This window comes from Molothrus ater, chromosome 9, assembly GCF_012460135.2.
Source record: "Molothrus ater isolate BHLD 08-10-18 breed brown headed cowbird chromosome 9, BPBGC_Mater_1.1, whole genome shotgun sequence".
In the NCBI taxonomy this organism is placed as follows: domain Eukaryota; kingdom Metazoa; phylum Chordata; class Aves; order Passeriformes; family Icteridae; genus Molothrus; species Molothrus ater.
In genome coordinates this window covers 19721664-19733957 of record NC_050486.2, presented here as the reverse complement: position 1 = coordinate 19733957, position 12294 = coordinate 19721664, and the positions used below count along the sequence as shown (strand labels likewise).

Here is a 12294-nt window from a genome sequence, read left to right as displayed (position 1 = left end):
TTTTCCTGGCGCAAGAGTAGAAAGCAAGTTAGAAGCAATGCAGCCTTTTATCATGGCAGAATGTTATTTTGAAATAACATGAATTGGATTGGGAATTCTTCCTGCTAGACAGTAGCAGAACATTCTGGTTGAAGAGATGAAGATCCTGATGGGGCAGATAAACAGCTATACACTTCTGTGGCTACAAAGGCGTCCAAAAAAGCAGCACAATTACAGTTGGTTTCCTAATGAAACCTGGGTGTTTGACACCCTGCCTTTAGTTTCCATTTGTTGTTCTTCGCTTTAAGTTAACCCTTTATTTATTATTTCCAGTAGGAGCTTTACAAAAGCAGCTAAACAGATACTTAGCTGTTTCCCCAAAGGAAAGGATATATCAGGAAAGTCAGGGATAGAAGTTCACACCAGCTCAACCATGAAGGAGGACAGACATGGGCAAGAAAGAGAATATTTAACTACTTTCAGTGTTCTTGGACTCAACTCTGGGAATTAAGTCAATAGTTTTTCACTAAAAAAACCAAAGGTTTATTTAAACTGGAGTGTACTGGAGTTTCTTTAGGAACTTAAAGCTCTTGGAGGTTTTCTAGTGTCCATAATAAAAGGTATTACACAGAGAAGGAATTTGAATCTCAGACCTGTATGTGCCAGGTAATTGTCATGATAAAGGCTGTACAACTACTCTTTCACCCATTGTCTTAAGTAGTATTTAGTTCAGCTTGAGCAAGGATGTAACACAGAATCTGTGCTAAAAACCAATGATTGGTATATTGATGCAAGAGGAGGGAGGCAGGAGAGTGAAGTACATTCTTGCTCTGAACCAGGAAAAAACACCTGAGGTTGGTTCTTCTGTCTCACAAGGAAGTTGGGGCTTATAGGCTGGGTAAATTGCTATAGGGCTTTTTTTTTTCCACATGAAAATTTTATTCCTGCCCTACTAAGAAGATGTTTTCAGAAGATTTTGTTGGTGGCAATAACTGATTTACACATAGGCTTACTTGGGAGTTCTTTTACAGCAAAACTTAATTGTGTGCAAACATTAGGCTGCTTTAACTTAGGATAGAGAACAGACTGCTCCCTGCCACACACAAAAACTAAGAGCTTACAGGTGTGGCGGAAAGCTCATATATCCCCTTCTCTCACTCACACCCAGCTCTATTGAGGTGCTCTTTTAAGATGGTCTTGTGAGTTTTGGAAATGGGGCATTTTAAAATAATTTAAAGATAATTATTTTCACCGATTTCAGTAAAACTGAAAGCAATACATGCACAAAGCTGGACTTCAGCCAGTTCATAAGCAGTAAGGGCTGAGTGTGCTCTCACTGCTTGTGAGGTGTGAAAGCAGTCAGTCTTGCATGCCCAGGTTATCTGGGTAACTCCATTGACTCCCAGTCCCCCATTGGTAACATCTGTGTGAGCAGAGCCAACAGGATTTGGTTTCTGGTTAACAATGCATGTGTTTGCTCAAACGACCAATCTGTGAGCTAAATCCTTACACATGTAATTTTTCTCACTGGTGCAGGTTATACTTCTGGGCTGATTGAATATATCTAGTCATTTGGGCAAAGACTGTCAATCTGGGCACTATGCTCTTGTGGTTTTCTCTCTGCTATGGTAGCTCAAAGAACGATAACATAAAATTAGGTAAAGGGATATGCACGGAATTTTGGTTTTCAGAACCTTCTGTTAGATGGTTTTGTACCAAAATATCCTTGGAAGTTTCATTGCTGTGTGAATTTTCAGGTTGAGGGAAGCCCACTGCAGATTAAGATTTTGCTTGCAGAAGAGGACGGTGCCTACTCATGTGAGCACAACACAAATTCCAACAGTACTTTGTGTTTTGGTAAACTTTATCTCATTTTACAAACTCCACTAATTGCTTTTCAGATGTGAAAAGAAATAATTTTCTCTTTTACTGGAGATGCATTATTTGACTTCAGATATTTAACATGTTTTCTTTCCCTGTGGACAATAGCTGGAGGCCCCAAGCTGGGAAGAATGAGAGCATATCTATAAATAATTCAAAGTAATTGTGTGGTTTTGACAGATTGTCAAGCTGCTTAATGCCTTTTGTCCCAGGCAATAGATTTTATTTCTTTGATAAAGTGTTGATAATTTCTCATTGCAATTTGTTTTGTGTATGTTGTATTTTTACAGAGTCCAGTCAGGTTCATATCTCAGCACGGGTTGGTTCACCTTAATTTTGGCTATGGATGCCTGCTATGGAATTCACGTCTATGGGATGATAAATGACACCTACTGCAAGTAAGATCATAGAAAATTATTTTCATGCATCTACAATTCTGATGTCTTGTCAAAATTTCACAATTGATTTTAATATCATAAATCCAAAAAATGGATCAGGCAGTCATTTCCCAGCGTTTTGCATTGATGTGACACTATTGTCAGCATATTCACTCCTGATATGGCATGTGCTGTTGATAAAATAAAAACATTTACAAAATCTAACATCAGATGTCATAAGGAGCTATTTTTAGTCAAAGATCTTTTGCAGATTCTGAATTAGCTGGAAACAAAGTATGCTCATATTCTTTTGATAAAATGTACTTGCTTCCATTGCTAAAACAAATCTATAGAGGAAAAAAACTAACACATTGTTTTCTGAATACCAAATACACTTGGAAGTGAAATAAAATGATTAGCCCAGGATAGTTACCTGAAATTACATTTCACTACCATTGAGCAACCTACTTGAACTTTCTCAGTTATATATGGCTTGTTTTGAGTAGTAGAGGGTTCTAATTAGATAATAAAACAAATCCTGTGAGCTTTATCACCATAAACTGACATAAATTCCAACCAACTACTGTTGGTGACCTTACTGTGGTAGTGGATTAATCTTATGGTCAGAAGTATAACTCTAAACACAATTTTTAAAAGTCCAAGTTAAATACTTTAATCTACTGTGTATGGTAAAAAAAATATAAAAGGAAACTATTCCTCATTCATTCAGAAAAGCAGGAAATGTCATGAACAATGTATGTATGGTACTAGTACATACACATCTATTCTTCTGTACCTAAGCTGGCCCAAGTCCTGCATGTAACCAGTCCAGCACATCACGAGCTCCTAAAGTCAAGCCTTTGTGCAGATTCTCACTCCACATTCTGTGTCACTCCAGTGTGAGACTCATTGCTGGCAGAACCTAAAAAATGTCACAAACAACAGAATTTGAGTCACAGCTGTTTAATTAGGATATCTTAACATTAGAGGCTGACTTTTTAGAACTTGCAGATCTCACTGATTGAGTCATCCAGATGGAATGAACAGAATGAACATATGCTGTTCTTTGTTTATGAAAACACACAGTAGGCACCCTGGGAGGAGGGGTGACAGGACTAAGGTTGTCCTCAGAGAGCTCAGCCAAGCTGGCGTTGCATAGCCCTGATGTAAAACCAGTCAACAGCATGATAGCACTGTTGGCAGCAGAGAAGGATGTCCCCTTTAAGCTGTGATTCTGACTAGATTACCCACTTAAATTGGATGTTACTCTTATAACTGCCCTGTTCAGCCAGCTCAAGAACCAGTTTCAACAGCTGGGACTATCCAGTGAGAAGACTTTGGTTGGGGAGAGAACCTTGTGGGCTGAGTTATCACAGGTTAAGCAAAATGTGCAGTGCCCATAGGAGCCAGCCCTTCAGCTTCTCACTGACTGGTAAGATCAGTGTGTGCTGAGAGATAGACTGAGCTTCTTCTGCCTTAGGAAAACTCCTAGAAATCGTGATGTAATGAAAGCCCTTACCATTTAGCAAAGGAGCTCAAGTGCTGACACATGGACAGGATTTCAGATCATTCATGGAATTATTTAGAATTGGGGAAGACCTTTAAGATCGTGGAGTTTAATCGTTAACGCAGCACTGCCAAGTCTGCACTAAACTGTGGCCCAAGTGCCACATTTGCACATCTTTTAAATACATCCAGAGCTGGTGAGTCAATCACTTCCATGGGCAGCCTGTTTCAGTGCTTGACAACCTTTTTGGTGAAGAAATTTTTCCAAATATCCAATTTGAACCTCCAGTGGTGGAGTTTAAAGCAATTTCCTCATGTCCTGTCACTTGTTCCTTGGGAGAAGAGACCAACCCTCTCCTCATTACAACCTCCCTTCAAGCAGCTATGAAGAGTAAGGTCCCTCCAGAGCTTCCTTTTCTCCAGGATGAAGACTCCCAGCTCCCTCAGTCATTCCTTGTGGGAGTTGTGCTCCAGACCCTTCACTGGCTCCATTGTCCTTCTCTGCACTCACTCCAGCACCTCAGTGTCTGTTTTGTAGTGAGAGAAACAAAACTGAACCTGGGATTTGAGGTGTGGCCTCAGCAATGCTGAGAACAGGGCACAATCACTGCCCTGCTCCTGCTGGCCACACTATTGCTGATCCAAGCCAGGATGCTTGTATCTTGTATTCAGGTGTATTATAGATTTATGTTTTTCTGGAAGACAGTGATGAAATGTATCTTTCTTCTCCCTAGGTCAGAAGGCTTTCGCAAAGTTCCCTACCACTATTACGAGCCAGGAAGAGACGAGTGTGAGGAATACTTTCTCCATGAAAATGCTCCCTATGGAGGCCACAGGTTTATCACAGAAAAGAAAGTATTTTCTAAGTGGGCCAAGAAGCACACAATAATATTTACACATCCCAACTGGACAGTGTCTTGATACTGGTTTACTTAACTCTCCCTTAACAGCATATTACAGAAATGTCTCAGTTTACAGTAGTTTTGCTTACATCTGGCTGGCCTTTCTCAGCCTAGGTAACACTAAACTAAAAATCAGAAGACAAAGAGGGTGGTGGTTCAGCTGTTAAGCAAAATTAATCATCTGTGGAAGGCAGACACATTGTTTGTTATTTCTTAGGGTTTTAATCCACACTATGCACTTTATACCTTAACTGGATTTTACTTCAAGGCAGGAGCAGTTAAAGACAGATGAGATTTCCTGTATATACAGGTGCACACAGAGAGCATGGTGGTCCTTTGAAAATTGTCCATCATCTCAGATATTTAAAATTATTATTTGTAGCTCATTTGCTGTACTAAAGCACTAGTTCCATTTGTGGTATCAGTAGAAATTTTCAACAAGAGAAATGTGAAGTAAAATACAGACCTCCAAGCTCCAGGAGTGAGTAAATTTCAAAAAACAACACCTGAATATATTGATACACAGTATATTGTGAGCACTTGCATATATGGTAAAATTAGAGATGAGCTAAGCATGGTTCTTGAACTGTACCCAACTGTTGAATGAAAAGATATTACCTACTCAAGACTCCTGATTAATTCATAACTTCTGAAATGCAGCTTCCTTCCACCTTGGTCTGTCTGCACCATCTGGGACTAGGTAGTTTGTGGTTTTGAAGCTGTTGTCCCACACTTCAGCTCCAGCAGAATGGCACTTGGCAAAGATTGTGTTTTGCAGCCCATGATGAACCTTTGGCTGTTGTACCAAGCCCTGCTGTCAGTACCTAAGCTGGTGAGTGTAAAGTGTTCTCATTAATATCTCCATTTACTCCAGTTGTGCATTTTACTTGCTCCAACATCCAAATAACAGTATTTTGACAGTATTTCCCATGCAGCCATCATAATTTATTTTAGATCTCCAGTTTCTCCATCTTTAAAAACAAGGATAGTGTCTATCTACCTCACAAGAGAGTTGTGAGAACTAATTTAATTTAATTTAAAGCACTTTCCTGATGCAGAATGCTCCAGATCATTTATTCTTAACACAAAAACAATGGTACCTGTCATTTATTTTTGTCTGATGGGGATTTGAAGAAAGTGACAATGTGTCTGGCTCTGATGGCAAATTGTTCTGTGCATCCACTTTCCTACTGAGAATAATTTGTAATACTGAGTTCTATCAGCTTGCATTGCTTCAGATGAAGTTGAAAGAACTCCCCATCTCACAGTATTATCTGCACATTAAAAGGCAGTTCAAGAATCTTAAAATATACTCATCTCTAGTTTAAGTATGTATTTCCAAGCTTACTGTCATGGAAAGTTTTCAACTGCAGCAGACTCATTTGTACTATGACCATAATTCAAATACACATGTGAGTTTTATTTAAACTGTATTTAAACTAATGCTTTAATTTTAGAATGTGTCCTATGAATATTTTAACATCGAGAATGTCAGATTCAACACTGTAATAGCCAATACTGTGAACACTTGAAGGAATTATGTGTGGAACATGTCACACAGGGTTTACTCACACTACTTAAACATTAACCAACAGGAAACTTTGTATGCTTTTGTAAATCAAGAAAAGGGGAAAGTAAAAAACTATTTTTACATGTAAGTATTTGTATACTGACTATTTCCTATTGTATATTTGTATATATAAATCTATATTTTATATGTTCATTGCATATATATTCTCTCATCAACTGCTCCAACTCATAGGGTGGGGAGGAAATCAGTATTCCTCCTCCTGATCATTGGTTTCTTGTTCCTGTTGGTAGGTGATTCCAGGGTATCATCTGTGTTTCTTCTTCTATTTTCTACCATAAATGCAGCTCTCTGATTTTATATTTTTATATAGCTCAGCTTTCACTGCTTTCTTTAGTACTGTAAGTATTCATTCTGGTTGTCAGACAAAGGCTGGGGCCATGCTTATGATCTTGGATAAACATCTATATTCAAACACAGGCTTTGTCCCAGGTTTCTGGCATGACTTCATGTCTCACCTTCCTGTTTAGAAAAGAAGAACAATAGTATTTTCCTACTCCCTTTCTTGACTTTCTTGAGATGTTGAGATGAGTATTCCCATTTTCAACTTACTTGTATAACACTTTGAAGAAAAGGTGCCCCAAGTGTCTGAAGCTTACAGGCAATGCTGTGACATACAAGTAATTAAAAGTGGCTGTTTCTTGTCCCTGGAGTTTAAATTAGTTGTCTGCTAATACAACATGGGATGAAATCAAAAGGGGAAAAAGGGTCATGGTTGGAAGAAGAGCTGTAGTAGAAAAACCAGATTTATCACCATGCATCTGTTCAGTTCACATAGGTGGCTGGATATATGGAAAGGTAATAAAAATTGTAAGGCAGGATTTGAAAAATTCAGGACATACATAATTAGGGAGAATGTTCCACACATATTTTACAGGGCAGCCTGGGAAATGCTATCATTCCCTTGAGGGAAGAACACCAGCCAATTGAACTTGTATTTAGAAGGTTTCTGGGTTAATAGAAAACTGCAATGAAAGTGCTGCACATGGAATTTTTTTGGACTGGACAGAGTTCCATGGAAGTGTCCACATGAAGCAGAGTGTTTGTCTCCCTGAGTGTTTCTCCCCAGTGAGCATAAGGATTCTGCCTGAGTTTGTTCACCTGGTTTCTAAGCTTGAGAAAGTTTTTAAGATGATTAATACTTGCTAATTCACCATAAACATGTTGTAAAATATGTGCTTCATTCTGAAGCTCTTTCAAGAGTGCTTGTATGCTGCATGAAACATTATCACAAAGGATAGCTAAGAAAAATACAGCTCTAAGAACATCTAAATGTACACAAAATTGAGAACACAATTAGTTTAGGTGACAGAGCAAAGTAAAGGTGTTACTCTCTGCTTGGATTTGCACTTAGAGCAGATCCACTTTAGAAACATTGCAGCAGGCTTCATTCATACTAGAAAAAGTGAGAGAGTGAACATCAGTTCCCTTATCTAAATGAGCCTGTCTTTAGCATAAGTTAAATGCATATTTACATGATTTTTATTATATGAGTAAGTAACTGTGACCACTGTGTTAAAGATGATTCTACAAAGAAATTACTTGGTTGAAATCTGCTAAAAACCAGCTGTGGTACTAAAGAGAGAATGTCAGTACTTGGATGTGTATAAGGAATCTTGGTGGTTCACCTTATGAGAGCAGTTAAGAAATCAGCTGAGAATCACTTATTAATTCTTTAAGATAAAACTACTACAGTTTACCTGAATGTAATCATATCCTAATTGCTTATTCATTCAAGCAGTCCTCTTTTAATCAACTACTCATGAGTATAAAACAAGCAGGGAGTTTACCTGAGGATTTCAAAATGCATTTTCATGTTGCTTCTGAGAGAGGAATGCTCAAAAATAGTTTGGCCTTTTCTTTTTTTTTTTTTTTTTGCCATCAGTGAACTGAGTAGTCATCAAAAGTTTCTTCTAAAATGTAGGAGGGATTTAAATACACTTTTTTTAAAAGGAGGGGAAGGCATAAAAAAGGCATAAATGGCTTGCTTTTAATAAACATTTAAATGTAAATATACTTTATGTTTTATATTGCATTACCTTCTGAGTTTTGTTTTCAGAGTAGAAATTTCTAAATAGGAGCAGAAAATTTCATTTAAATTATCTTTTTGACTGGCTAATTACTATTCATAGATAATTGACTGAATAAAATAGTGTAGCTTTTTCTTTCCAAACTGACATAACAGGCATCATCCCAACCTTTTCATCCCTATTAGATGTCCAGATCACATCCTTCTGCTTATACCAAGGCCTCTTCTCAGAAAGAAAAAAAATTAGTTTATATATCCAGCCAAATTCCCTTTCCATCTGGGCTGGGAGGCTCCATCTGCAGACTGCTCCTATCAGTTACATCAGTAAATGGGGAGGACTTATGGAGAGCTCTACTTAGGAGCAGATGGTGTTCCAGCTTCTAAAAAATGCCCCTAAAGTGCTTTAGGCAAGGAGTACCCATTGATCTCTCTTGGAAATACTTTACTAAAGTGTTCTGTTTCTTCAAATGCCTTTAGCTCCTGTGTAGAATAATTGTCCTGTTCTCTTGAGCAGGAATTATCAGCAAAGGGAAAGCCATGCCCTTTACAGGAAAAAATGGAGACAAATTTAGTGTTGTTAAGTATTTGCACATAAACACCACCAGGGATGAAGAAGTCAACCTGACACAAGTTATCTGAACACTCACTGATTTAGGAATATCTGAAGACTCTCTTCAAAACTAATGGAAGTGGCTTTGGCAAGTTCATGAATACAGCACCTACCCCAGTAAAATGCCTTGCACTCCTGGGTACCAGGGTAAGCAGTGTTTTGTCTGGGAAGTACCAAAGCACAAAAAGCTTTGCAGAATTAATAAAGAGAAGCTCATCCAACTCTTGGAGGGCTGATGCTGATGGTCCTCCATTATTCACCTGCTAATGGGCTGGACTGAAGTAGGACCCCACACAAAGATAGCTGGCAGCAGAGCACAGATGCTCAACCAGAAGACATGTCCAGGTAAGTAAGAATTAAGTAACCTCAGTGAATTATACCTGGATGATGTTCTTAGTAAGCAGAAAATCAGAAGCATGTTACATATTGATGCTTAGAATTTGCTGTCTTTTTTTCTGCATGTATGTCAGAAATAGTGTGTCTTTAGTTGTGCTGAAGCAAGCCTAGGGTGTGTTCATGATGAACCTTAGGGTACCCACAAGAGTGAACCTTGTGCTCACACAGGGAGCTGTCTGTGGGCATTGTGATGTACTGTGAGCAGCAGTCATATATTTACTTTAAAAAGTCCTGTTTTTCCTGACTATATTTAGTTCCTTTGGGGAGGAAACATTTCATTTTCAACAGATGTGTTTCATTCTGTTCCTTCTTTCCTGAGAGGATGCACAGGAATGAAACTTAACCATAGAGGAGTGAAGCCAGCTACCAGATTGATTTATATTTTTCTGGCTATTGCTGTGATCTGTATAGCTAAAGTCATAGGGGAAGGGGGAAGCTTTTTGTAAACCTTGTCTAGTATAATCTACAGAAGATTGTGTGTCTGTTCTGGATTAGAGTCTCCTAGGCAAACCCTCTAAAAGGGGCTGAAGGAGAAAGAAAAGGTCTCTCTCCATTGAAAGAAAGGACTTCTGTGGAAGCCATACTAACGTGTGGCACATCTGGGCCTGCTCCCCCAGCTTTTGTAGATCCCCACCCAGCTGTAACTTTGGACTCCTTCCAGCCCCAGTGGAGAAGAATTCTCCATCTGACCTAGGCAGCCTGTGATCCACTCAAAGCCTGCCCTCCTCCCCTCCTGTGGAGCAGCCAAGTGCTGGATGTGCCCTGGGGCTGCAGGGACGCGCTCCCCAGGCAGCAGCGGGGTTTGCTTGGGGCACAGTCTCACCTCAGGTGCTGAACTCACCTTCTTGGAATAGGATAGGAAAGGTATCACTGGTTCTGTTATTGTTTGTGTTATTAACTCACAAAGAGTTACTGTTTAATGGGTGTCTTAAACAGCTGATTTCATGTCTTTTTTTGCATTGCTTGCTGCTGTTTCTGGGAATTCCTCAAAATATGTAGCTGTCAACATCTGCCACTGCTGTTCTAATTTACTGGAAAGAGACTGTAAACTTGAACTGATGCATGTTCTTACCATGTATTATGCATGATAGCATGTTGCACATTTTATTCTCCACTATAATAAATAATGTAAGTTTTGTGTAAACTTAGTTCAAGCAGCAGAAGTAGTAGTTTTTCTCATATCATGTGTTGCCCAGAGCACTTTGCTGGAGCTCTGTAAATGCCATTAGCAGCTGGCAGCAAATAAACCATTGAAACCAGTCAGGAAATAAGTACTAAATTTGACATTTTTCACTGAAATATCAGAAATAGTTCAGCTTGCTTTAGTGAACCTACTCTGGCACTCACAATCACAATTCTATGTTCTATTGTAAGGAAATCTCACATCCCAAGTGTAACTTGGGAATGACTTTTTTGACACAGATGTTGTTAAGAGGTTAGGAGGGCAGTGATCCCAAAGCTTTTTTTATTTACGGGAGTATCTTTTAAATGGGAATTGAACATGTAGAACATTGGCTAAGATGCCTGCAGAGTTTTTAATAATTTTGCTACTGAAAATAATATTTCTGAAGATGGTTGAAGGAAAATCAAATTGTGTGCTCACTGCTCTTTTGGCTGATCACCTGCATACAGAGACACTGCAAACACATTGAGTGTCTGCAAACACAGTGGGTGTCTGTAGGGAAGGTCCCTTTTTTGTCAGGTAGGGGCAAGTAAGAACAACTAAGACTAATCTACATGGTAAATACTGCTTATGGTACTTGTTCATTAATGTTTGTTCTGCATATTTCCAAAGCCTGTGTCTGTTTTAGCAAAGAATTAGCTTAGCTGGAGGGGTCTGTAGCCTGAAACTGTTGGTGCTAAGGACCTGATCTCCACACTTATCTCTAGTTTGATCCCAGGGGCTGAATGCCACTAGTGATTGGAGCACATCCTTTGCTTCCATCCAGAAGGAATCTGGGGCACATGCTCAGGAACTCTCCACCATGCAAACTAAAGCTCATTAAGTGAGGCCACTGTACTGCACTGTCCCACAGGAAAGTGGAATTCCTGCTAGACCATCTTATAACTCAGGCTTTGTAAGGGTATTTTTTTTCCATGGGTATTTTTCTTTCAAATTTGAGATCTGATTCGTCCTGTCAGACCATGGGAATCAAGGGCTCCTGATTCTTCCTAAATTTACCATCTAAATGTGCTCCATAAATCAGGAGTGTGATATAGGACAAAGTTATCCAATATGGGTACAGCATGGTAAGTGCTTTGTTTGATGAAGAGTTAATGTGATTCAGCTCGTGGATGTAATTTTATCCTGAACATGCTGGGTACTTGCTAATGCATGCATTGTTTTTATATACTGCAAGAGACATAAAAATTCCCTTAATCATTTTCCCAGGGTAATTTTGTTCTTGTGGCCTTCCAGTTGTATCTGTATATGTGTGCATATATGCATTTATATACAGTGTGCAAGCACTCTTCTGTTCTTAGAAAGTTGCTACTATATGCTGCTAACATAAACTTTTTTAGGTGGTTCATGTTACACAGTTTGTTACTTGTATTCTTTGGTTGCCTTTTGTAATGCTGACAAGTGTATTGATAGCAGATACCACTGTAGACTAAGAAAAACTTTCGTACCATTTATACTTAACTTTGTATGTTTTGCCATGTGTTTTTTGCTATATGTTACTTAGGTTTTGCTCCCATTTGGAGAATGTGCTTCTGTGTATTTGCAAAATTGTGCCTGGATTATTTTAAAACGTAAATAAATGTATACAATTTTCCAATTGTCTGACATAATTTATGCATGATTTTCTGCAAAACACTTTTATTCTTGTTTATGTACAGGCCACTATAATAATATCTGTCAGTTCACTGAACCCAAGGAATCAAAGATCTTTTTTCTCATAGGTGTTGGAATAAATCCTATATATATAATATATATATTTATAAAATCATTGTAAATATAAATCAGCTGTACACACTTTAAAGACATTTTAAGGTATCTGCCCTACAAATATTTAGTAATGCTG

The 12294-nt window shown here is 38.6% G+C and overlaps 1 protein-coding gene across 1 annotated transcript in view; it reads left to right on the top strand.

Moving 5' to 3' along the window:
- The window catches only part of ST6GALNAC3 (ST6 N-acetylgalactosaminide alpha-2,6-sialyltransferase 3), a 213826-nt gene extending 201778 nt beyond the window's left edge, over window positions 1-12048 (top strand). The window contains exons 4-5 of the mRNA XM_036387984.2: window positions 2151-2258; window positions 4478-12048. Of these exons, the coding sequence (XP_036243877.2) occupies window positions 2151-2258; window positions 4478-4664 (295 nt within the window). The 3' untranslated portion in view covers window positions 4665-12048. The remainder of the gene's footprint in view (window positions 1-2150; window positions 2259-4477) is intronic.
- The last annotated feature ends 246 nt before the right edge of the window (window positions 12049-12294 follow it).